At 36.5% G+C, this 24,891-nt stretch overlaps 3 protein-coding genes across 4 annotated transcripts in view; 2 read left to right on the top strand and 1 right to left on the bottom strand.

Annotated features, from left to right (window-relative positions):
• LOC134800534 (venom dipeptidyl peptidase 4) overlaps positions 1–24,891 on the bottom strand; it is a 184,156-nt gene that overhangs the window by 112,054 nt on the left and 47,211 nt on the right. The window lies entirely within an intron of this gene.
• LOC134800570 (trypsin-5-like) lies at positions 157–19,259 on the top strand. The gene is made up of 7 exons (XM_063773058.1): positions 157–303; positions 2,430–2,495; positions 3,066–3,234; positions 9,443–9,539; positions 11,885–12,046; positions 12,976–13,098; positions 18,734–19,259. Exons 1-7 carry the CDS (start codon positions 216–218, stop codon positions 19,226–19,228), a joined length of 1,200 nt encoding a protein of 399 aa, XP_063629128.1. The 5' UTR covers positions 157–215; the 3' UTR covers positions 19,229–19,259.
• Positions 21,469–22,980, top strand: LOC134800526 (protein phosphatase 1 regulatory subunit 36-like). The gene has a single exon (XM_063772995.1). It carries the CDS (start codon positions 21,639–21,641, stop codon positions 22,947–22,949), a length of 1,311 nt encoding a protein of 436 aa, XP_063629065.1. The 5' UTR covers positions 21,469–21,638; the 3' UTR covers positions 22,950–22,980.

The raw sequence follows: 24,891 nt of genomic DNA, 5'->3' as shown, positions 1-24,891 counted from the left end.
AAATCAGTTTAAATACCTAAAAGTTACATTCGGATTTAAAGGTAATTGGATATTCATTATAACACATGTGTATTAAAAATAAAGTTAATTAATCTTAAAATAAAAATAACCCGCCTCTTTCCTAGCTCTACGTTTTACTCGTGCCATGAACTAGCCTCACGTGCCTACTTTCCTCCCAGTTTGGCTGAACTCAGACGGCGACTATAGTCAAGAACATGCGCGCGAGTCTGTCGTACCTCTTAGTGTTCAGCGCCCTATGGCACGCGAGGGCCAAACTCAGCTCAGATGAAGAGGAGGACTCTGGTAAGATGAAATATAATATGATGTAACATTTATATTTAAAGACACAAAAAAAAAACTAATACACAAATCTCGACAGTTAAATATCTACAAAAAAAAATCTTACACGATATACTCATGAAAGATCCAAAAACGCCAACCAATATATTTATATTTCAAAGGTTTTGTGAGCCCATGATACATGTAGTTCAGAAATCCATCGAGTGGGTTCCATAAAGAATAAAGGTAGTTTAATTACCTTTTTTTTTAAAGTAGACTGTTTTGTCAAAAATGTGAGACTAGAAATTAAATTTACTGACCACGTATACAGTAAAATATTATACGGATAGCGTACAATATCGATTTAATGATCCTTATCAATTTCATAATTCCATTGTGTGCCAGTGATTTGAAATACCGTTGTCAATAAACTGAGTCATTATCTTAACACGATCACATTATTGTACGTTATACCGTCGTTATGGTAGTCGAGCACGCTATGTAGATGTTAATATTGTACTATTATGTACAATTAGTTTCAGTTAGTTTGTTCGACGCATTAGATTGTATTGATTTTGTCTACTAACTAGATTAGAAGATAATACTGATTGCGTCACTATCAAAAAAATGCTTTATAGAATCTATTTTACTGTCGGTAATTTTATGTAGAATGCCAGTTTTACATAAAATCCGTCGAAGTACCTAAAGAGAAACACAAAATTTAAATGGCTTCAACTAAGGAGGCCAAAACCCTCTTTGGGTCGCTGAGTCATATTAGTTAGTTAGTTATATCAATATCATACAAATATCAACTCAATAGCTGAATTAGAACACGTGGGAAGCCCACAACAATGTGTACTGCCGCGAACTTGGCAATTCAACCCTTCGACAACAAATAAGTAGGTAATTCAATTATGTTTGAAACAATATTGAGTTGATACATTCTGGTATAAATATTATAGTATGTTATATAAATATAACTGCTATTATTCTTACAATCCGACGTATTTTTAACATTAGGCAAGGAAAACAAAAGTTACCGTATAAAAAAATCAAATTTTCCAAGCACAATCATATCAGATCGTTAGAAAAAAATGACAGATATAAGAAAAGAAGTAAGTACTTATTAAATCTTCCATAATTTTTACATATTACGAGTATTAGGCTATAATTATTTTAATATTACCTTTGCTTAAACCGCTGAACCGATAAAGGTAAGATTTGATTAGCAGATAGTTTGGGGCACCGGGAAGGACATAAAGACAGTACTTATCAATCATCATCATAATTCCATGCATACGAAGCCGCGGGCAGAAGTTACTACTAGTTTCATTCTTTTAAATTTAAACCGTACTTGTTTTTAACCACTTCTTATCTCTGTTGATACTTAGCTTGTTAGGCCAAACAATAGTCATGTTATATTAGTTTGCATCAAAGCCTCAATCGGCAACTCTAAACTCTGCAACAGTTGCGGTTTGTTTGCTAACATTTAACTACTCATACCAGCTCTGCGGTCACGTCGATCGCAATCCAGCGACTGGCAACTTAACGAGCTTCTGACCAACTTCAGCTTCAGTTTATTAAGCGAACAATAAGTTTGAAAAGTTCAATGAAAAGATTTCGTATACAGCTTAGGCCACGTTAAGTAATTTGCAAGCTAGATTTGAACTGGTTCACAGATGCCAATAGGTAGAGACCAAAAATTGCCATAGGAACTCTGCGATTAAACAACGCAACGTCACAGAACTGTGGCTTATTATCAATAACTCGGTTAATAATTATTGTTGTCATTGCAAAAAAGGTATAGACAATAAGAACTAGAAATGAAAATGCATCTAACTACCACGTACTCAGTGATTAATTTGTTGACCCTTCATAAAAGGTTTACTCGGCAATAAAAGTATGAAATTAAAATGTATGACACACAAGATTAATTGTTTTCAATTACAATATTTTGTACTATTTCAACTTTTATAAAATCGAACTCGAACAGACCATCACGACGTCACAGTACATCTACAATCTACGTGCATATAACATGCATCTAACTCAACATGCGCCTCGTTAACCAGCCTGTACTACACGTACAAATATTTGCCTGTTTGTATGCAATCACGTTTGTCAATATTGATTCAATTGTCATGTACTAGGCGAGCAGACCTTGGGCAGCGGTGAAAACAGCAATCGCACGGTGCCACCTACTCTAGACGAAAATGGTAAGTTCCAAGAATTTACAGAACGTTTCGATGAACTAAATACGTTACTACAGATCTATTTTACTCAAATCTTTTAATTTTTTTTGATGACCTATATTTATTTTTCAGACATACACATAGTTGGTTCAAGTAAATTCAAGTAAAATTGTATGGTTTTAAAAAAGTAGCTTTGAACAAAGCTCGATTTTATTGTATGACTGACTAAGAAACCAACGAGTTTCTCATATTATGTCGACATCGAACTGATCTGATGATGAAGAGTGAAGGTGGCCATATGAGGTGAAACTAGGTTAACAAGGTGTTAATAAACTGCAACCTCGTTGAATTTGAGTTTGTTAAAATCGCCTCAATATCAGAACATGACTGTTGAAAGATAACAGTGGGCGATAAAACTTATACCTATCCCTTTGACCGGCAAAGACGTCAACTGACGCGCGCAGCTACAGCCTAATATAAACCTTCGTGCATTCCGACAAGTTTCACGATGACGCGCTGTACACGATAGGCGTTGCGTTTAAAGGGATATCCAATATATGTATACGAGTATAATATAATGTTCTTCAATTTCAGATAACCTGGAACCAGGAGCGCAGGAGAGCAGCGAGGGCCTGGGCGCGGCTGTGGCCAGGATCTACCAGCATCCGTACGCAGCGTCGCTAATGAACAACGACACATATGTGTGCAGTCTCGTAGTCCTCAATACGTACTGGCTCATTACGCAGTCCAAGTGCTTTAGCTCGTGAGTATACATATTATAAACACCTGTATTTTTAATTGTATGGGCCTATAGTTACAGTCAACTGTAAAAATATGGGTGTAGCCATCTTATTCAAAAATATGTCTCATAGTTCTTAATTCGCTGACACCCATATTTTTTGTGCACCCATATTTTTACAGTTGACTGTACCTGAAAATAAAGAATTTATAATTCATTTCAATTCATAACGGACTTTTTGTACGTATCGTCGTATTTTTGTCGCGTACCTATTGGCCCTTACAACCGCCTTGTCAAAATACTTCATTTGGTTCGTTAACCCGTATGTAAGCTATACGAGCCCCGATGCAAATTATTTCGTCTAGTTCCACGAAAAAATTTTGTTTATTTTAATTAATTTTACACATGAACATAAAATGACCCAGTAATGGGAACCATAATAGCAATGTTTAATGTAGTTTATTTTGATCGTATAATAAAATTGCATGAGACTTTTATTGCTGAAAAAAAAAGGACTTTTCAAAAACGTTGTCCAAATCATATTGTCCTCTCCTACAGCACTGCTGCATGCATGGGCTCGAAACAAATTGTCAGTACATTGGCAGAGCCCTATTGCTTTCCCTAGTAATAGCCCTTTTCACATATGTTGTAATCCTACCCGTCAATAAAAAAATAAAAGATCATTATTTTTTTTCTTTCAGTACAAACGGTATTTCTCGTATTTGGATTTAGTTATTGCAGAGTATTACCATATAAAATTAAATTACATTAGTATAAGCATTAAATATTAGTAATTTTTAAACAAAAACATTATTTTTGAACAAACGCGAGAACCTCAAAAAATGGTCTCACTAGACGAAAACATGTGCATCGAGGCTCGTAGTGGGTGGGACTGTTTTAAAGTCCCGATATTCAAATAGTACATCAATATCAGTAGGGTAAGTTGCGGTTGAAATTGTCTATAGTGTCAAGGGACGAAATACATGACCAGCAATCATGGCTGACATTACTTTGTCTCTGTGAATCATTGCAGTAACAACAAATAAAACAGTGGTTGTGGCACCACCCATTACTGGCCGCGTAGCCAAGATGCCAATCGCTTACGCTCCGTAGCGAACGAAACGCAACTGTCACTGTCACACTAATGTGGAAGAGTGATAGAGAGACATAATGCTTTTCCTTGTCGAAGCGATTGTAACCTTGGCTAGGCCGGCTGTTTTAGATAGTGATAGTGTTTCGTTCTTGATATACGAGTACCTAGATGGAGACTGTAATTACGAAACTAACCGAAAACGTTATAATTATACACCGTGTCTTTTTTAATTTCCGTTAATTTCTAGGGTACATTCCTGAGCTTAAATCAAGTAACTTTCCCAAAGACACCGGTATTCTAATTAACTCCATTTCGGAGATAATCAATAATTTATGTTTTTCCTATAAGGCCTCTACAAGGGTGTACACTTGCCTTAGGGCCGGTTTACATATTGATTAGTGTTTAGAATGAGTTCATACATTTGCTATTAAACTTAAATACAATCTCGGTCGATCGATGTTCGAAATGATATTGATATGTCACAGATTTCAATTGTTTGATTGAGTTAAATGTAATGCCCGTGTTACAACAACGCTATATGCTACATTTAATTACTTTTTAAACAAATTTTTTTATAACAAAAAAGCAAAAAAAATTTTTTTTTTTTAAATTAACTATGCCATTTACTTCTCTTAAACGTACTTAACCATACCCCGAAGTTAACGGAATTCAATAAACACACGGTGTATAAAATTATATTTATTTACTTACAATACTCGTACTTACATGTGCATAACATAAGTAATATAGCTATAGGTAAGCATAATTTTGTATTATATTTTATTTAAATATAAGTACCTAAACCATGTACAAGTGAACTGCTTAGGTATATTCTCCGATCATTAAACAGAACGAGGCGAGGATCATATGTTCACTGAACAGCCATTTTTCACATGAAAGAACATCTTTATACGTGTTCTTGCTCACTTTAAACTTCGAACATCATCAATATTGTCACACATTCAAACGTGCCTTGCTCATCGCTGCGATTGATGCCAACATAAACAAGAAGTCAACAAAAGTTGTCTAAGCATTGAGTCAATTTATCAGGCCGTCTAATTAATCCAATAAATTGTAAACTAATCACGGTGGAACTCGGTAAGTAGTTAAGCCTTGTTTACATTGGCTCAAACGGCACACCAACCGGGAATACGGCCAGTTTGCAACTTTATTCGGAGGTTTGGAGTTTTTGGACTAGAAAGGTAAAGGGATTTGGTTACAGCTGGGGATTGGTTGCATATTTCGTGTAATGAAACCTGGTCGTAAAGTTGCTAATGCGATTATTGGTATTGGTAATCAATCGATATCATAATACTTAGCTTACTCGCTGTTCTTCATTATAACTTGAGGCTTATAACAGCGGTATATTTTACAGGTAAATAAACATTTTCTTCGTCTATTTCACAATAAGAAATCTCACGCCAGAAAGGTATTCGAACATGCAATTCGGTTTACCAGGAGCTAATACTTTCTTCTTTTCAGTGCCTATTTTATGTCACTATTACACCTTCGAATTAAAAATCATATGAATATAAGAACTGGTAAAATAAAAAATCGAAAGAGTTCACTAATATGTCACTGGTGATGGTATTTCGCACAAAAGCCAGGGTCTATTAAGGTCTGTTAGGGCAGATCCTAATTGCGATAACTCCTGACCCTCCCAAAGTCGTTAAACAGTAATCGACTACATTCTGGTGGTTCCCAGCTATGTGATAAAGATGTATCCACGGACCGGACAGGACAGAGATTAACTTTAAAGTTTATCTTATTGGAAATTGTAGCAATATAAGTAATTATTTTTGAAAATTGTCGGGAAGGATAGTCTACTACTGCCGTATTCGAACTTCAAGATATTCACAAGAGACGACACGTACTAGATCCATTCTAGATACGTTATAGTTTAGATATCAACTAGTTCTCTTTTGCAGCGCAATTCGGGCAACCAATGTCACTTTTACGTTAGATAGAGTAAGATATCTATTAGATGTGAATTGGATCTCTAAGTCATATCCTGTGGAAATCGTTCAACACTATCTCCAGAATCGCGCAAATGTCAAATTTGACAGGTTAGATCTTAAATATATCGTTATAGTATCTTGGTGATGTCTAAAAGATGTCTAATAGATGTCTATTTCAAAATCCGAATCGGGCCCCTAGTTTACAGACTTACAGTTTATGTACTACTTTGATATTAAAAGGTGTACGTATAGTAGAAATCATTAATTTCATTAATCTCAAAGAGCCACCGATGTCTGTTTCATTCTATCTAAAATCTCTAAACTAAAATTATGAACTATTTAATTTGCCTTGATCTCCTATTTTGTCGGAAGACATAACTCATAACTAAGATCCGGTCAAAGTTGCCGAGATTGGAGAAAAACTCACAAAAATTGCCACGCGCAAGTAGAAAGTCTTTCAAGCGTGAAGATAGTGTATAAAATACCCGCAAGCACTGCTGCGCGTGTTTTAAGAAAATTGTCTGCAACCTAACGCCACTACAAAATACCGTCCTATAAACGTTCCTACGGAAAATTGCCGATAAGCTCCAGGACATGTCGGAAAATTCTCGTCACGGGCAATTTGTGACGGGAAAAAAGATGGGAAAGGCTTGGAGACGCCACGTCATTTTAAGGCGTAATGACGGGAGTGAATGATAGTTCAGCGGAGGAAATAGTTCGGTGAAGTCGCTCGTGTACAACGTTGTCACTTAGCAAGTGGCTAGAACCTTTTAGTCGTTACAGTAGATTCTTATTAACTGCTATATGGTACCGAATGTCATATGTCAAAATGTGAGTGTTAAAGACAGTCTTAAATTGGATAAAGATAGTTTATTTTTTAAGTAGGCATATTACAATACACTTATGAACTTAGAAAGTTAAGTTATGAATTTAGAAAGTTACCTCAAAACTATTTTTTGGACCCAATTATTTATAAATTAATGAACTACCTACATGAACTCATAAATACAGAGACTAAACATGCTTCAAAATAGTTTTTTCCAATTTATATGTCATAATACTCTTGTTATTTAAACTTTAACTGACTCACATAAGGTTGAATTTAATAGAACAATTGGATATTCTTAAGCAATTAAAACGAAAATATTACTTTTCTCAAAAATGGACGGCAAAGTCGACTTTGCCATTTAAAAAATAGGTCGCGAAGTGTGGAGTTTATGGTCAGTCAAAAATTAAAGAGTTAAAAACATTGCAGTCTCGATTTTGGGACTGCAATGTTGCATACAAATTCCATTATTTGTCGAGTTCCAAACTTTTTAAAAGTTTAAATGGCCATATCAAATAAAGGCACAGGCCCATTAAACAGCCAAACAGATGATAAGTACTTATTATTATAATGTTGGTATCGCGACTATTTAGCTGTCTCAAATATGTTGGCGTATTTTCGGCAGAAAAATACACTTCTATTTTAAAATTAAAAAATAAAAAGCCGGCAAAGCAAACTTTTTCAATTGTTTCTACTTTTTTCTGTGAAAATATATACGTAAGAACGTTGCTTTTGTAAAATATTTCTATTATATTTATATTTCTTGCACCATTTTTGAGAAAAGCACTATATATGACTCGGCTGGAAGGCTACTTGCTGGCTTCGGATTCAATTAAACGGACTCCCAGGGTCGTCCGTTTAAAACGAATCCTCAGCCTGCAAGTAACTACTTCCGAGCCTCGACAATAATGTACTATTGCTAATCCGCGAAAAGATAACGTGCTAGTCAATCAGTGCTAACCCGTTATACTTACTTGCGTATTTTTACATGCAATTAATATTCCCACCCTCAAACCGCAAAAATAAATACGCAAATAAATATAACAAACCACCACCAAAAGAATAATCCTCGACACGTGTTTCGCCTCTCTACAAGGCATCCTCAGGAGTTGTTGACGGTCTGACGCCCGGCAACGGAAAAATCAAGCAGAAAATTTCGATGTGTGCCAGAGCTAATGTTAGGCCGTTAATTGTCCGGCGCGAGTTTTTACGCCATCCCACCTGGCACAGGCCAGGCTGATTATGTTTTTCGTGTTTATTTTATTTAGTTATGTCGCATGTCCAAGAATATGACAAGAACCACTAACTCAAAATTAAAACCCTAATCAGTATAAATTCGTGTGTCTATAAATTTAAAGTTTTCCTTCGTTTCCGCTTTAACAAGAGTCATAACAACAAGTACCTATGTCAAATATTGAAGCCGAAAAATAAAATATTATTATATAATTTTCTCTCCATTTTGGTGCTTAGGCTTATAGCTTGTACGAATTTCTCTGGAATACTCGATGTATACTTTCATTATTGAAAAGAACCCCGTTTTATTACCTTTTGTCCACCCCCGAGTAATTGACCGGGCTGTTTAAGCCACCCCCACTTTATTTATCGACATCAAAGCACAACTTATGTGCGCAGTTCGCGACCTTTTTAAGGTAGGCTGAGACTTTTGTTTCAAGATTTATATATTATGAGAGTTTTTTTTTTATAAGTTCTTTATTTAACATATAATGTATTACAAGGTAATTACTAAATCTAGTGTACATTTGCATCCTAGACTATATTATGAGAGTAAACAACCGTCCGAGCGTCCTTTCTGTAAATTAAATAAGTATTTTGTGAGAAAGTCTATTTCGAGAAAATTGTTTCACTTGCCGTGCTTTATTTAATGTTGCTTTACCTCTGCCAGTGAATTCACCTGTGTATGTAGACTATAGAATTTGTTAAACTGCCAACAGGGAGTGTTTTTTCTTCCCTTTATTTCTTTCATCCTACATTGTAACACCCGTTAGACTCCCTTATGCGATGAATTCCCGGATAAAAAGTTTCCTATAAAATCTTTAAGTTGATTTCACTTAGGATCAGGTTTCAAGTCAAGTTTCAGACTAAATTAAATTAAGAACAAATTTCATAACTTATTTATACACTTTCTTACCTTCTTACATGAACTCAGTTGCAAATTATCACAGATACAGTTTAATTTGTTCCCTAAATAATTACCTACGAATGTTTTAGCAACAATGAACAAGTCGCTCGCTACTTAATAAATTGTCTTCCAATTTCTCAAATTAAACTTCAATCGAATCGTGATCAAAGGGTGTTCGTGTTCGCGTTTCTTGAAGTCGATTAATTATCTTTCAGAGAAGTCATCGCGTCGTACGTGACGCACCGCGGGCTGGGCAACTACAGTGTGCGCGTGGGCAGCTCCTACAACAACAAAGGCGGGACGCTTCACAAGGTAAGATAAAATATAAGATATTGTAGAAGATAGATAAGATAAATCGAGACAATCACAAAACATAATATATGTACGAACATTTAACAAAAGCAGCGAAACAGAAGTGCGCAATACGAAATGGACCCAACTCATCAGCATAAGGTACTTATACTCGTTGGGGCTTCACTTAACAATCTGGCAACGTACTTAGTTATAGAAGGATGTTTTGTGAAAGGAGAATAGTCCGGCGATCTGCAAAATTTGTATATTTGAAGTTTATTAAAATTGCGAGACTCCTTTTGATTTTGCGACGATGTCACATTTCGCTCTAGAGATTTTAACTGTGAAGATTAAGACAGATTTAAAATAGTAGATTGTACAACAAGGGCATAAAGTGACCCATTTTTACCCGAGGCAATTTTTTGGTCTGAGCGAAGCGAAGACCAAAATAGTAGACGAGGGTAAAAATTGACATTTATGCCCTTGTTGTACACTCTGCTTTTCACTTCGATAAAATATACAAAAAATCAAATATTTTAGGTTATTTTAACGTATTTATTCAAGACTAAAGAAAATTGTTCTTGGGCCGGTCGGGAGAGCGCCGGTCGGGGGCGCGCCGGCAGGGCTGGCAGTTTGTATGGCAGAATTTGGACTTTATTGCTAAGTCAATAAGGGTCGTAATAGATGATTTTACTTTATGCTCTAGAGCATAAAATGCGACTTTATGTCGTCTACGCACGACATAAAGGTGCACTTTTTGAGCATGAGAAGTGAAAATAAGTAATACTAGATACTTTTAAGGTGAGATATTTAAATTCGATACTTAGTATACGCTGTTAGTTCAGATTTTCAATGAAACAATAAAAAGTTTGCTTGATTTAACTGTAAATCAAATTGAATGTAGCATCCATTTTTATTAAGGCACACCGGATGCGTGTGCGTATACGCGCACATGTGCGTTGTCATAAACAAATCCTTATGAGAGACGGCACACCGCTTTCGTGACGTGTGCTTGCATGGCTCCAACATTTTAGCGCACGCGCACGTGCACGTCTCCTCACACGCAGCCAGTGTGCTCTGGCCTTTACAATTAGGTACTAACTTCTCATGAATTGGATGAGCATAATATAAATCAGCTTTGAATATGAGACTCGTATACATTCTGTATACAAGCCTTATTAGTGTGGAACACATCCGGGTGAGTAAGAGTATACACTGGAAAATATTTCAGCCTGAAAACCCGTTAATTTCCCGCGGCAACGGTAATCAGCGCGAACATTTCCTTTGCAGTGGTTTCAATGCCGCAATTTAAATATTTAACGTTTTTCCGGTCGTTAATATTGAAATGAGCTCTAGAATACTATCCGTATTTAATTTTCCAACAGTCTGTGGGTTTTTCTATTTTTAGCGCTAATTGTTAAAACGATTACAAAGTTATATGATTAATTATTGCTTCTTTATTAACCTCTCTCTTTTGCTATTTCTTACAATATAAAACATTTAAAAAAATATATTTTGAGTGTAAGTATACATATAAGATTGTTTTCAAAATTTTTTAATAGTTATTTTTTTCTCAAAATCTGATTTTGAAAATTGTATTCATTTTTGTGTTTCTACAAGCGAATTTTAATACATCACACTCAGTGGACCGTACTGTAACTCACCGATACTATTATTATAATCGACTTTACGTTCCAATGAGCACCTACCAATAATATACATTTGCGTAAGCTATCACGAGTATTTCTAGTAATTGGGAAAATCGGGAAAGCTATTTTGAATCCCTTATTTATTAGATGTACCTACTTAGAATGTGACAAATTGATCTTATTTTATTTTTATTACGAACGCGTAATATCGAACATACAGTGAACGTTAACCTACTTTTTCTAAAACTTAAGATTATGACTTCTAATAAGAGCCTCTACCATCAGTTTTGACATTGACATAACGCTCACGTCTACGTAATTTACTTTCTGTACATCTCGCTTGCACTAATATGCGAGTACGAGCGAGATGCATAGAAAGTAAATTACGTAGACGTGAGCGTATATGTCAATGTAAAAACTGATGGTAGACGTACAGGTCTTTCAACGGTATTGTGAACTGTGTTAAAATAACTTACTTACGTTTTTCTGTAACCATTATTAATTTATGTAAGTAACAAAGTTAGGAAGACGTACCTGAAACAAATAAATACTTCATTAGTCTTACAGAAACTCCAAGAGAAATCATGGAGGTTTCAGGATAAGATTAAAGATAGTAGGTATATAATTTAATAAAGAATTATAAAATATCTAGCAAGAAAATCATTACCTAGGTCCACTCAACTATCAACATATCCTAATGTTCAGTTGACATTTCAGATACAAATGATGATCAACAATTTTGACCTGAAGGTAACTGCAGTGAAACTTCAAGCGCCGATAGCATTCAGTTCTCGAGTGAGCGCCGTGCGGATACCTAATCCCGATGAACCTGTGACCCTTGGGTTCCTAGCCACAATGATTGCATGGACTCCTACCGGGGTAAGCATTACAACATTTACAACTGATAATCGTACAAGCTCGCATTTTTGACCTGGCCTTTAAAATATAAATAGCATAAAATTACCTAAGATGTTCCACTTGTCAAACAAAGGATCTTGGCAATCGTTAAATTCATTATGCCTCAAAGACATAAGGTCTGTTTGTTTAAATTGAAGAACAGTGACTAAAAATTTGATTGATTTGGTTGTATGTATTTCTATTCGGTTACGGAAACAGGTTATGATTTTAGCTACATGCACGCAGATGTACGCGTGTCATTGTAGTGTCAAAACTATTGAACTGATGACACATGAGGTTTCGTTGTAGGGATTAAAGTTTTCAAACATTTTACTTGAACTGAGACAGTTTTGCTTCTGCACCATGTAACCCGAGACATCCTTAACTCCGCAGACCAATGCACCAGTATCTTAGATCTAGCTCATCGATCAAGTGTATACCTAGCTAGATGAATTAACCGTGTGGGCTACATATGGATTAAGTTTGAAGTGCCCCCGCGGGGCCTGTAGCGACTGATTTATCACTCCCCTGACGTGCAGCTCTGTCGAGCGTGGACAAGGAACGTATTAAAGAAATATTCACAACATTCTTAAAGTTTGCAATTAGTAATAAATATGTATGCAAAAAATGTTTCATAGATTCCAGGATGTAATTCAAATTAGAGGGAGGTGCTGGTACATGTCGCATCTCGACTTCACTTGGTATAATGACATCATCTTCCTCGCGTTATCCCGGCATTTTTTGCCACGACTCATGAGAGCCTGTGGTCCGCTTGACAATTCATTAGTACGAGCCGGGGTTTGAACCCGCGACCTCCGGATGAAAGTCGCACGCTCTGGCCGCTAGGCCCCCAGCACTCTCTTTCACTTGGTACATATAGTAAAGTGTGTAATACATTCAATTGTTTCCAGCACATGCGGCAAGTGAACGCGCCGGTGATCGAGGCGTCCATCTGCGAGTCGTACACCAAGCTGATGACCGGCCATTACATCTGCGTGGGCGGCGTCAAGGATCCCAACAGGCACTTCTGCAGGGTATGTATTCATGGCAGTTATGTTAGAGCAGATATGCAGTTATACCACACATTGGGTTTAGGAGCGAAAGTAAATGACAGATTGGGTGTTCCTATGTCGATACACTCATTTAGCGATGCTTTTCTCACATGCTAATGACCTAAGTAGATCAATTACTGTGAAATCTGAATGCTTTATTATTAGCCTCCATCGTAAAAATAAATAACATCAAAAAAAATATTCGCATCAATAAATACGCACATAAATTCATATCTCAACCAATACCGTAAGTATGGTCGATGGTGCATACCTGAATAGCTTAAAACGTTATTAGCTGAACTTATATTCAACACATTTCACAGGTACCTACCCTCATTATTCCTTAGCTCATAAATGTCCTTTACAATCATGTAAAATTTCGCTTCAAATTCAGTTACCGTAAAACCTATCAAAACATAAATACGCAATGCATCAGTTTACCAGTGACAGCAAGGCACCAATCAAAGCTAAAACGCTCTCATCTCGACAATTAGGTATTTCTTTCCTTTTCTACTTGAGTACAGTGAAAATGGGTCAAATCTATAGGGCTGGCTGCAATCAATTCCTCACCAACCCTTAGATGTAAAGTATCGAAGCGCGGAAACGAAAAACGCTATTCATACGCATAAATAAACATGCACGGACGATCTTATCCTAAACCATTGGAATGTTACATTCAACATTGAATTTGAATTCATTGGTCTGAAAGTGAATTAATGTTACATATGGTAGATACATTGTAGGTGCGTGAATTTGAAGTCAGGCGACGCACAGAGCTCGATGCTAAGCGTGACGAGCTAAAGGTCAGACCACCTGTGGCCATCACGTATAATTACGTCGAATGGGTGCTGACCTGCAGCGAGTGTGGCCACACATTTCCTGCAAAGACTGGCTACGTCAGTCACCTGAGAGCGCACCAGCGACGCTCTCAGCGGTAGAAAAGTAGTCATTGTAGCCGAAAACGGCTAGGAGATGATGATGATTTTGACATTATATAGTAGAGGAAGGTGTAGGCAATGTGAATACGTGGGTGTGCTTTCAACTTTTCAGGTAAAAAATAATGTAATAATAGTAGTTTATGTGACTGCTACATAATGAAAGGCATTAAAATACGAGTGTGGGTTTATGAAACGAATGAAATGAGTTTCATAATAGTATCACACGAGTGTTTTAATGCCTCATTATGTACAGTTACATACACTGCTTTATCTACACACATATTATAAACTTTCTATGATATATTCACTAACCTCATATTACAACCGACATTGGGGCACTTTCCTCTCTGGCGGAACTCGCGGATATGAGATGGAGTCTCCGAAATATCTTTATCGCACATTTTACACGAAACTTGTGTTATAGTTACTTTAAAAACAACAAAACAAATTATTTTTTACTACAAACTAATTAAAAGATAAACTGTACGTCAAATGGCGGCAAATGAAAACTTTTTTCACGCATGTCACGCATCCGTAGTTTTTTTTTAATTCAGAGACAAACTAGAGTCGGGGTCGATTACCATATCGTCCGATACCAACTTACAAGCGAGATTTGTCAATATTGTATGCAATTGACATTTGATTTCGAATAAAACGTCATCTCGACTGATATTAGAATAGGGGTCAAATCAAATTGCTTTTTTTTTCAGAGATGTTCGAAATTTGAATTTCATTACCAAATCGATTTTGATATAGTAATGAAGCTATTACCACATTTTCACAGATAAGAAATTTGCTGTAACAAAACAGTTTATCGTAATGTGGGCCATTATTTACGGATTTTGAAGGCATCATAGAGAGTTTATGATATGTGTGTAGATAAAAATATTAATTTCTCCATAAAGTCAATGTGGAGAAGACCGCCTATCAGGTAAGACCAACAAGCTCTTTCGTCGCTTCTAACTCTTGCGTTTGTACACATACTATCCACTTACAGAAGGTCAGTAGAGATGGTCAAATACGAGGGTTGTTGCCCTATGATCGTCTTTGCAACCAAATTGTTAATATGCCAGTCTTTCCACATTGAATAGTTACATGTTTTATAAATTCAGAAAGTTTCTTGAATCACGACTTGTTGAATAAAAGTTGTGAAGCCCTATAAAACCCAGCGAACACGCGAGGCAGCCCTATTCGAGCTGCTGTCCCCTCGTCCCCTTTATTTCGTTTGCATATCTGTCAATTGAATAACAAACCCTAGTAGATAGTGTAGCCCATTTGTAATACGCGAGCCAAGTGGGTCGCCAGTCGAGAAGAAACTTTCTTATTTGTTTTTCTCTCGGCTCGTTTGGATGGAGGTTATGAATCACCAACAATATTGTGTGTGGATATGATTGCGTTTTGATTGAGAATAATACATAAATAGGTAATTTATATACCTTTTTCTTTAAACTAAAATGATTTTATCTCATAATTTAAACTGAAACGGACTTGGTCTTCCTCTTTTAAAGTCAGTTGAAAAATTGGTCTAAGTATATCACGTCAAAGTATAAAAAAACCGGGCAAGTGCGAGTCGGACTCGCGCACGAAGGGTTCCGTACCATAATGCAAAAAAAAAAAACAAAAAAAAAGCAAAAAAAAAACGGTCACCCATCCAAATACTGACCACTCCCGACGTTGCTTAACTTTGGTCAAAAATCACGTTTGTTGTATGGGAGCCCCATTTAAATCTTTATTTTATTCTGTTTTTAGTATTTGTTGTTATAGCGGCAACAGAAATACATCATCTGTGAAAATTTCAACTGTCTAGCTATCACGGTTCGTGAGATACAGCCTGGTGACAGACGGACGGACGGACGGACGGACGGACGGACAGCGAAGTCTTAGTAATAGGGTCCCGTTTTACCCTTTGGGTACGGAACCCTAATAATAGGGTCCCGTTTTACCCTTTGGGTACGGAACCCTAAAAACGATTGATAACTTACACACCAAGGATGGATCAGTAGTCTTGACGGTTAGAACACACCACATAAGTCCTTATACCTATAAACAATGATGTGCTAAAAACATAACCTTTTACAGTTGTCCGCTATTAAAAACTTTTTCAAATACATATAATGTAAAGGTAAACTTTATTGCTCATAACGTTTGTAGCACTAATAGTAAATTAAGTAAGTCCTTTAAAAAACGACAAGTCAAAAAAAATAAAAAACAGGTCATTATAACGAAGTTACAAAACTCTTAGAGTGATATTAAACATCGGGCAGAAGTTTAGCGAAACCATACAAAAACTCCGGACTTTGGAGATTTGTTCTGAGGCCTAATAAATAGCTTATTTATAAATCTTTATTTCCTCCCTAATAAATAGTTATATAATATTTACTTATTATTTAACAAAATATACAACTAAACCTATTACAAATTAAAACTTATACCTAAACACATTCGATCAATTAATAAATTAACTCTAAATTAAACTAAATTAAAACTAAGCTACATAAAGCCACAACCGAGAACTCAATCAAACAACCCGTCCCGCGCCCTCCCAGATGCAAAGGTGCCCATCACGCTCGCCGCGTTGCCACGCTGGACCGCGATAGACAGCCTCTGCATCAGGAATGACCCGGAACGAGGGTCATGACCTCCCTCCCTCAAACGTTGCCCCAACTCACTCAAAAAAATTTTGGCCTCGGCACACCAACACCCGGACGTCTCCACTGCCAAAGGGACAAAAAGATATTTTGTTAGCAGGGCCGAGTACTTATCGCGCTTCCGAAGCGCCGCTAACTCAGCCGCCGCTCCTGCCGCCCGGACCGTCCGGCCCATGTGCGAGGCGGCAAACGTGCTGACACATGTGGCATCCCAAAGTAGACACTTACCCTTCTCCCATGGAATAAGTGTCAGCCCGTCGGGCCTTTTGCCATCGGACCGGCTCAGGCCTGGAGGTTCCAACATGCACGGCACATTCGCAGACAAAAGAGCCCTCCTCACAATGTCATAAATAGACAACCTAATAAATAGCTTATTTATAAATCTTTATTATGTGTAGGTATTTCTTTCTTCTTTTAAAAGTAATTTAGGTACTACCAGAAAAACAAACAAATAAGTTTGATTCAATGCTTACGAAACAAGAGGACGCTCTTCCAAAAATCATAAAATTTTTGGTATAACATTAAATAAATCATTATGTCCAAGTAGTATTTAAGTACCGTAAACCGGGGTTACTTTGATTTGCGGGTCGACTTTGATAACAACTTCCCTCCGCTATTAAAGTGCTTGTTTTAACGAGTTTAAAAATACCTTCTCAGTTATTTTTTCTTTATTGGCAACACTGATAGTTGCTTAACCACGTAGTAATCGGATGCGAGTGTAATAATTATTATTTCGCACAGAAAAAAAATATTAATGGCGGGTACGCTTTTCTTCCTGGTTTTATTGGTTGAAAAACTTTGACTGTATTTGTGTCAAATGTATTAAACATGTAATTTTATAGTGTCTTAGGTTAATCAGTGTTTATTCGTTAGTTTATAAAAAAATACCGGAATTCGACAACCTACACATGCGCACGTAGCCGGGGAATCCATGGGTCGGGGTGTCTTTGATCACTTATACGTGGTGAAATTGATCAAAAGACTAAAGTAACACCATGAATTATTTTGGCAGCTTACGATTTTTTTATGTATATTTTTCAATAGTTATATAATAAATAAGTATCGTCTGATTCAGTGCAAGAGGAAGAGGATGTAAAATTATAAGTTTGTATGTAGGAGTTGATCTCCGGAACTGCTCATCTGATTTAAAACATTATTTTACCCTTTTCTATTGTATGGAATTCACTTTCTCGGTGGAAATTGACTATATTTTATCCTGCGGCTTTGATTTAGGTTTTTTATCATACGTGCGTGAGGCCACCAGCCCACCAGGGTATTAATTCTACAAAAATAATAATGCATATTCTTTTATAGAAACAATGCCAGAGATTACAAAAGAAAATCGAGTAACGAGACTACAAAAAATACCAAGAAGTACTCAATGATGCACTCGCAAACATAGTGACGGGCTCAAAATCTATTCGTGCCGCATCGAAAGCATACAATATTTTATATAGAACTTTATACAATAAGTAAAGGCAACATATCAAAAACCCAGGTGCACAGACCAAATTTACTGAAACGGAAAAGCTTGCAATTCAAAAATCTGTTGCTAAGTGCGATGATAAGTTAAACTCCTACGTTATTTATAGTAAATGATCTAATAAGCGCTTAAAGTTATTAATTTGTATCATTTGGTATGTTATCAAAGTAACCCCACACCTTAAAAATATATATAACTTAAAAAGTACTAAACAAATTTTTATTTTTTTATTTTTTACGGGCTTATTAGCGGGTCTACTTTAGATTGTCAGCAAAAAAAGTAATGGTTTCAAAGTAACCCCATTCTCAATATAACTTTGATCACGTTGTTTTTATTTTTTTCTGAAAAAATTATAAGTCCTAATTTTTTTTTATTTGGCAGGCGGAAAGAAGAGAAAAAACCGATTATTATATTTTTATTTCATATTTTTACGTATATTAGGATCGTTAAAAAATGGTCCCAAACTCTAAAATTGATCAAAGTATCCCCGGTTTACGGTAGGTAACTTTTATACATACTTAATGTAGTTTCAATATATTTATTTTTAGAGAGACAACGGTGGTGCGGTGATCCAGAACAACACGCTCATCGCCGTGTCCTCGTTTCTCCACACTTGCGCGCTCTACTCCAGGAGCCACGCCTTCCCCAAGGTGTCCAGCTTTGCCAGGTGGCTAGACTCCATCATCTGGGACGAGAACAATCGTCCTACCACCGTCCAACCAACGACGACAGTACAAGGAGTCAAAAAATCAAACACTACTCAATCTCCAAATCCTGAAAATTCGGATCCGAGAAATATTTACCAAGATCCAAGAAAATTCTTATTAACTTTGCCGTTTGATCCTATCGATGTGCCATTAGAACCTACCGGAGATAACTCCGTGCTTCCTAGGATGAGTTTGTATGAGTCATATCTTCAGAATATGGCTAGGGCGAAGACGAGTACGACTGAGGATCCAATGGAAATTGAGGAGCAGGCGAGGCGAATGTGGCTACAAAAATTTGGAAAGAACGTAGTGCTGCCTCCAGGTTTTTTGGTGTAAGAAATAAATGAACAGAGCTGTCTTATATAAATTTGCGTTATTTATTTTAGACACATTCTTACCTTTACTTACAAATTCAATGTAGGTATGTGGTATCCACGGTAACAGAATAAACGGCATAAACTTCAAACGAATTATTTAGTAACTATTTAGCTCATGTGATTGATTGTAAGTATTGATGTCAACTTTTTTGAAGTTGTTTGTTTTTGTTGCCAAAGTTGTTTTAAATAATATTTAAAGAATATTTTATGGGCTGACCTTGTTGGTCATTTTGGCTGCTAACCAATTTAAACAACCGCAGATCACAATATGACATTCCATAAAATGAATCACAAAACTGCAACCATTTTGCGTCACACAAATTCAATGATCACGTAGTATCTAATGGCTTCCACTGTCAGCCTCCGGCGCTGCGGTGGTTCCATCAGGTTGAAATAAAATTTACTCTTGACAATAACAATCCTGCAGACATATAAAACATTCCTTGCCTTTACGAAAGCACTTCACAACTGCAATATTGTTCTCACGATCCTTTGTTTTCAAAAGAAGAAAGAAACAAAGACATTCCACGAATTGTCTTTCATATTATATAACGTCGACACACCCCTGCCGTTATTATAGGTGTTATTTATGTTGCCTTCATGAACTTTGTTGTTCAACTTTTGCGATATGCGGAATACTTACTGTCCTATTTATCACACGCTCGGCTCTCGAGGCTATGTAGCGGTGCGTACAAAGTATTCCAATAAGGAATTTTTGAGATGGAATTTCTTCGCGGTTGCTGTCTTCATGATAGAATATAAAATGTGTATGCATGCGACTTGGAACGGCAAATTGTATCCAGGTATTAGAGTTGAAATGTGTTGTGCATATTAACTACCCACTCGCCACTTAGGTACATGATCATTCAATTTAATATAGAAAGGGTAATGGAATAAGGTGCACTGGCTTAACTTCGAAAGCGGTGTAATTTTCAAAATTAAATGATTCTACTGTAGCAATAGTAAGAAATAACATGTCAGTAAGAGTTGCAGTAGTGTAAGTGTTGCCAAATTATAAAGTGCTTCTAATTTAGAAGAAACTCGTATTAGCGATACTCAAAATTACTCACCCCAGTTAGTAAGTGTCCTGCACTTATTGTCGAAAATGCTAAATCTATTTACTATGCGCTACGGTTAAGTACCTATAGGTAAATAGTTTTGCTTGTTAAACATATATTTTATGTGTGTAATAAATATCACAAGCTAGCTGCTATGCCAGAAGTCAGCAGGGGGTAATATATATCATGCAACCTAGAATGAATTTGGTCTAAAGCAATTTTGAACGTTGCGAAATGCTTCGTAGTGCCGGACGCGGATGCATGTGTCACTGTCACCGAAGCGGCGTACATTTCAGTGAAGTTGTGTGTTGTGTCACAAGCTATTTGACCCGACTGTAAAATTGAGAATACCAAACTTTGTGTTTACACCCATCTAGCAATTGAGATGCTTATGTATCAAATTAAATCTTTCTCCTTTCCTATTCTGGTTGCAATTTAAAGAGCGCTGGCCTATCTAATGAAAATAGCAGTTTTATTTTCAATTTCAATTACAACAATTCCATTTGATATTTTAACTACTTATTTTTATATCGAGGTTCTTACTGATGTAAGTATTTTTCATTATAGTTGCTTTAAATAAAACTATTTGGGAAATAAGTTTATAACACAAGTTGTAAAATATTCCAATCAAAACGTTAATTATCATCATTATTAAAAGGCTATGTCTAAAATTTTGCTAAAAGAAATATGAAAGTTAAGCTGGAACCTGGAAAGCATTAAGTTTGCCAAAAGGAAAGTTTTCAAGTTTTGATAAATTAATTAATATTCAGGCGCTACTTAAACTTCGAAACACTTACCACGAGTTGGAATATAGTTGCAAAGACAGATAATTCAAGTTTAAATATTACCGGCTGGAGACAGTTGAGATTAGTTATATTACGAAAAATGTTGCAAACGAGTAGACGGGTCATGTGATGGATAGCAGACAACGGTCAACGTCACCCGTGGACATAAGTTAGGTACACTAGAAGAGACACTTTAACATCTTGATGACAGTTTATCTCGTCATGTATAAGTTCCTAATGTTCCTATATTAAAATTGAAACGCATCGGAAAATATGCTTGGTTTTTTATATTAAAATATTTTAAAATTTTGAGTTGAACAGCATTATGTAAGTTAGAGATCTCTGCCATCTAGATTTTTGACAGACACACAAACAATAATGTCATATTACAATTTTATAGGTGGTTTACATATTTCATATTTAATTTACATTTTATGCACATATTATTTACATGGAGTGAGTCGATAGAATATATAAAAATAATTTGGTTAGGGAACACATTCAGTGCACATAAATAAACAAAATTATGGAAGACGACGACATTTCCATCAGCCCATACGAAGATGGGTCATGGGAGTGGGACGATGTTAATAACAGACTCGAGTTTAAAAACAACATTAATGAAGAGACCCAGACTCCTGCGACGGATCGTGTCCAAGCCGCCAACATAATGAAGTCCTTAGAATTCGCTGACAGTCCCGACTTATATGACCTACTTAGATTTGAAAAACGCTATCAAAGGCAAATTAAAGACAAGGGCAGCGACGTAGTGACGTTACAAGATGTTAAAGACGTCGTCCTGTTCTCGGCCTCGGCGCAATTCATCAGCATTCATATAGTCAAAATACTGCACTTGCCAGCTACTGAGCGTTTCCTCAGAGCACTAATATTTTACTGCCAGTACTACCTGCAAGTAGAAGAAACACTCGGCTTCCGCTCGTTAGAGAAGAGACTTCCTTCTAGTAACACCATTGCATATGAAAAGGAGCTTAGCGAAGACTTACAAGACTTACGCTTTCTCGTAGCAAAAGAATACAGCACAATGATTTTAGGAGGTGACCAATTCGACAAATACCATCACATGGGTGTTAAAAAAAAATTATCCGCATCAGTAAGAGACTCAATTTTCTACGAAACTCTTTTCCGCTTGATCATACAGATCGTTTGGATAGCTCTCGGTCGGAGATCAGGAAAGGATATCGAAGTTGAGATCAGTCGACTATTTAAATCGGATAGATTTAATTTTGCAGAACACAAATATAACTTCCGAGCCGCTAAAAATGTCAACGAGCAGTTGTTAATGTCAGGCCGATGCGTGCGAAGAGATCGATTACTCAAAACGGAATCACCTTTAATAAATGAAATCTTTTGTCAACGTCCAATCGCATACCGCATGTCGGGTTTAGGCGTCGTGAAGTATCCAAACTTGACTCCTAGGCTAAAGTATTTTAAGCGCGTCTTGGTTTTACCAGAGGAAGAGTTCCAGGCATTAGGAATAACCGTGGGCATCCTCGGCCTTTCCAGAAAACTTTTTGATCCCATGTTGAAGGAAACAAAACAGAAAAGACAACCTAGGATAGGATCGTTATCTAGAAAAATGTCTAAAGCTTCTATCAGTACAACATCCGTCAACCCTACAACCCTTTTCCCAGACATTTGTTTGCCTAAAAAGTCTTTTGTGCAGGATTTTGGAGACGAATTACCTGGCGAAATATACTCTCCGAAACCAATTGATACTGTACAAAAAATGAAATGGCTCGGAAGGGTACGCAGGCGTTTGCAGCGAAAACGACAAGTAGAAGAAAATCTTATGAGAAAACGGTCAATTTTACACTGAACTTTTCACTGTCTTTGTTTCCTAAATACAATACGAGTACATACATAACCTAACCAGATCATGACGTTTTACTCATTTGGTAATCTTGGATAAACGATGCCTATTTTCTCAGGGTAGCCGTGCCTACGCAAAATGAGTCATTTGATCACAAATGTGCCTGAAAGAATGGATTGAGAAATGTATTATATCTTAGCGAGAACATGATTTATATTGGTTTACTAGCTAATGCGTTTTCTGTACATAAGTACTAAAAAGTACTACAGATGTAGTGCATAATTGTTTTCCATCGTATATTCTCGAAAACGTTCGTACTTGTCATGCTACTTCAGTCAACTTCAGCCCTTTTTGTACCGAGACTGACTGAAATAGCAAGACACGTTCGTAAATTTCCGTAAAAATTCGATGGAAAATAATTATGCACTACATTATGCACACAATAGGTACAGACCTATTATTTGTTACATTGTCCAACTCACACTCACCGGGTTTTTTAACAAAACAAACGTAACAACGGTAACAAATCACCTATTCCCATTACCAGGGCAGCAGCGTACCAAAGAGGTTCATTAATCAACGTCCGGACTAAAACAGGCTGAACTTAACAAACGATTATATACTACTGGCCGTTATTTCACTTATCAACCTTCAAAATATCAATTAATTTGTGAAAAGGCTTTCACGCTAGGGTTGACGACCTGGCGACATTTAGATTTTTAAAATATTACATCAACTTGATATTAATCTTATCATGTCGCTTTCGTACCAATACGTGAACGAAGTGAGACTAGTATCAAATCAATATCATATCTTAAAGATCTCAATGCGGCTTTAGTGTCAAAGCATAAAGCTTTAGTAGCTGAAAGAAACTGCTGAAGATTTAGTAGCCGAGGGCTTTGTTCACGTCAATCGGTTTGTGCTTCAAGAATTTTCACTGAATTTATCTTTTGAGATTTCTTCGACAGCGTCATAAATATGAAGTTTGGATGTTGAAAACTTAAGCCAGACAGTTGTTTGGTTGGCGAATGTATGAACTCGCCTCGAGGTGAAGGTTAACCACACATATCCTTATTCCACACTTACGCGTATTGCCCTTATTGAACTTTCTAACCTGTCCGACTGAGACTCCGCTAAAAGATGCCCTATCTGAAACAAGCAAGGGCTCAAGGGAGCATACCTGTGCTAACTCGGGGCACGAATACTAATTGATGTTTATTATGATAACTTTATTGAGGTATATTTATGCATTTGCTTATTGGAAATCCTGTATTACTGTAAATAGGTTCAATATCATGTCTAATATCGAGCCTCTGAAGGTAAAAAACTTTAACATCACTTTAGTATTCGTGCCCCAAGTTAGCACAGGTATGATCATGAGGAACAAAATGCTGCAGGGGACATACCACTCTTTATAATTACGGGTCTCGGACGTAATGAACGAACTTAAGGCCGACGGTAATAGAATTCCTCAATACATCGAAACTACCGCAATATCGGCAGAGATATGCTAATGCCCGGGGAACCCTGATTTACATACCGAGTAATTCGAGATTGCACAGGATGGGTCCCGTGGCGAGCTATTCAGTCCGGAAGGAGAGCATAATGGTAGCAACTGAAGTGAAGACCCAGCATCTCAATACAGCACTAAGTTACTTTATCATCTTGACGAAGAAAAATTTGAGTTTACAATAGACATATTTTTTACTGAGCGAAATGAATTGGTAATCACTTAAATTCGTCGGTGTTTGGAAGAAATTAAGGCTCGAGCCAACATATTACTATATATATTATAAACGATTTTCTTTTGCAGTTAAATCTAACAATTAGTTTTAACCCTTAAAATCAAATTGAGCTAAAGTAATCGTATGTATATAAAAACACAGAGAGAGTTAGATCAACTTCCCTTTTAGCCGCTTTCCACATATATTTAATTAAATTTATTTGA

The sequence above is a fragment of the Cydia splendana genome, chromosome 20 (assembly GCF_910591565.1).
Source record: "Cydia splendana chromosome 20, ilCydSple1.2, whole genome shotgun sequence".
NCBI classification, from domain to species: Eukaryota; Metazoa; Arthropoda; class Insecta; order Lepidoptera; family Tortricidae; genus Cydia; species Cydia splendana.
Note: the sequence above shows the minus strand (reverse complement) of the source record. Positions and strands in the feature narration are given on the sequence as shown.

What these genes read in the sequence shown, in the direction of transcription:
- LOC134800526 (XM_063772995.1), top strand. Translation starts at nt 21,639, where the DNA reads ATGGAAGACGACGACATTTCCATCAGCCCATACGAAGATGGGTCATGG.
- LOC134800570 (XM_063773058.1), top strand. Translation starts at nt 216, where the DNA reads ATGCGCGCGAGTCTGTCGTACCTCTTAGTGTTCAGCGCCCTATGGCAC. An exon ending in CAGTCCAAGTGCTTTAGCTC is followed by an intron (nt 3,235 to 9,442) that starts GTGAGTATACAT and finishes ATTATCTTTCAG; the next exon opens with AGAAGTCATCGCGTCGTACG. An exon ending in AAGGCGGGACGCTTCACAAG is followed by an intron (nt 9,540 to 11,884) that starts GTAAGATAAAAT and finishes TTGACATTTCAG; the next exon opens with ATACAAATGATGATCAACAA.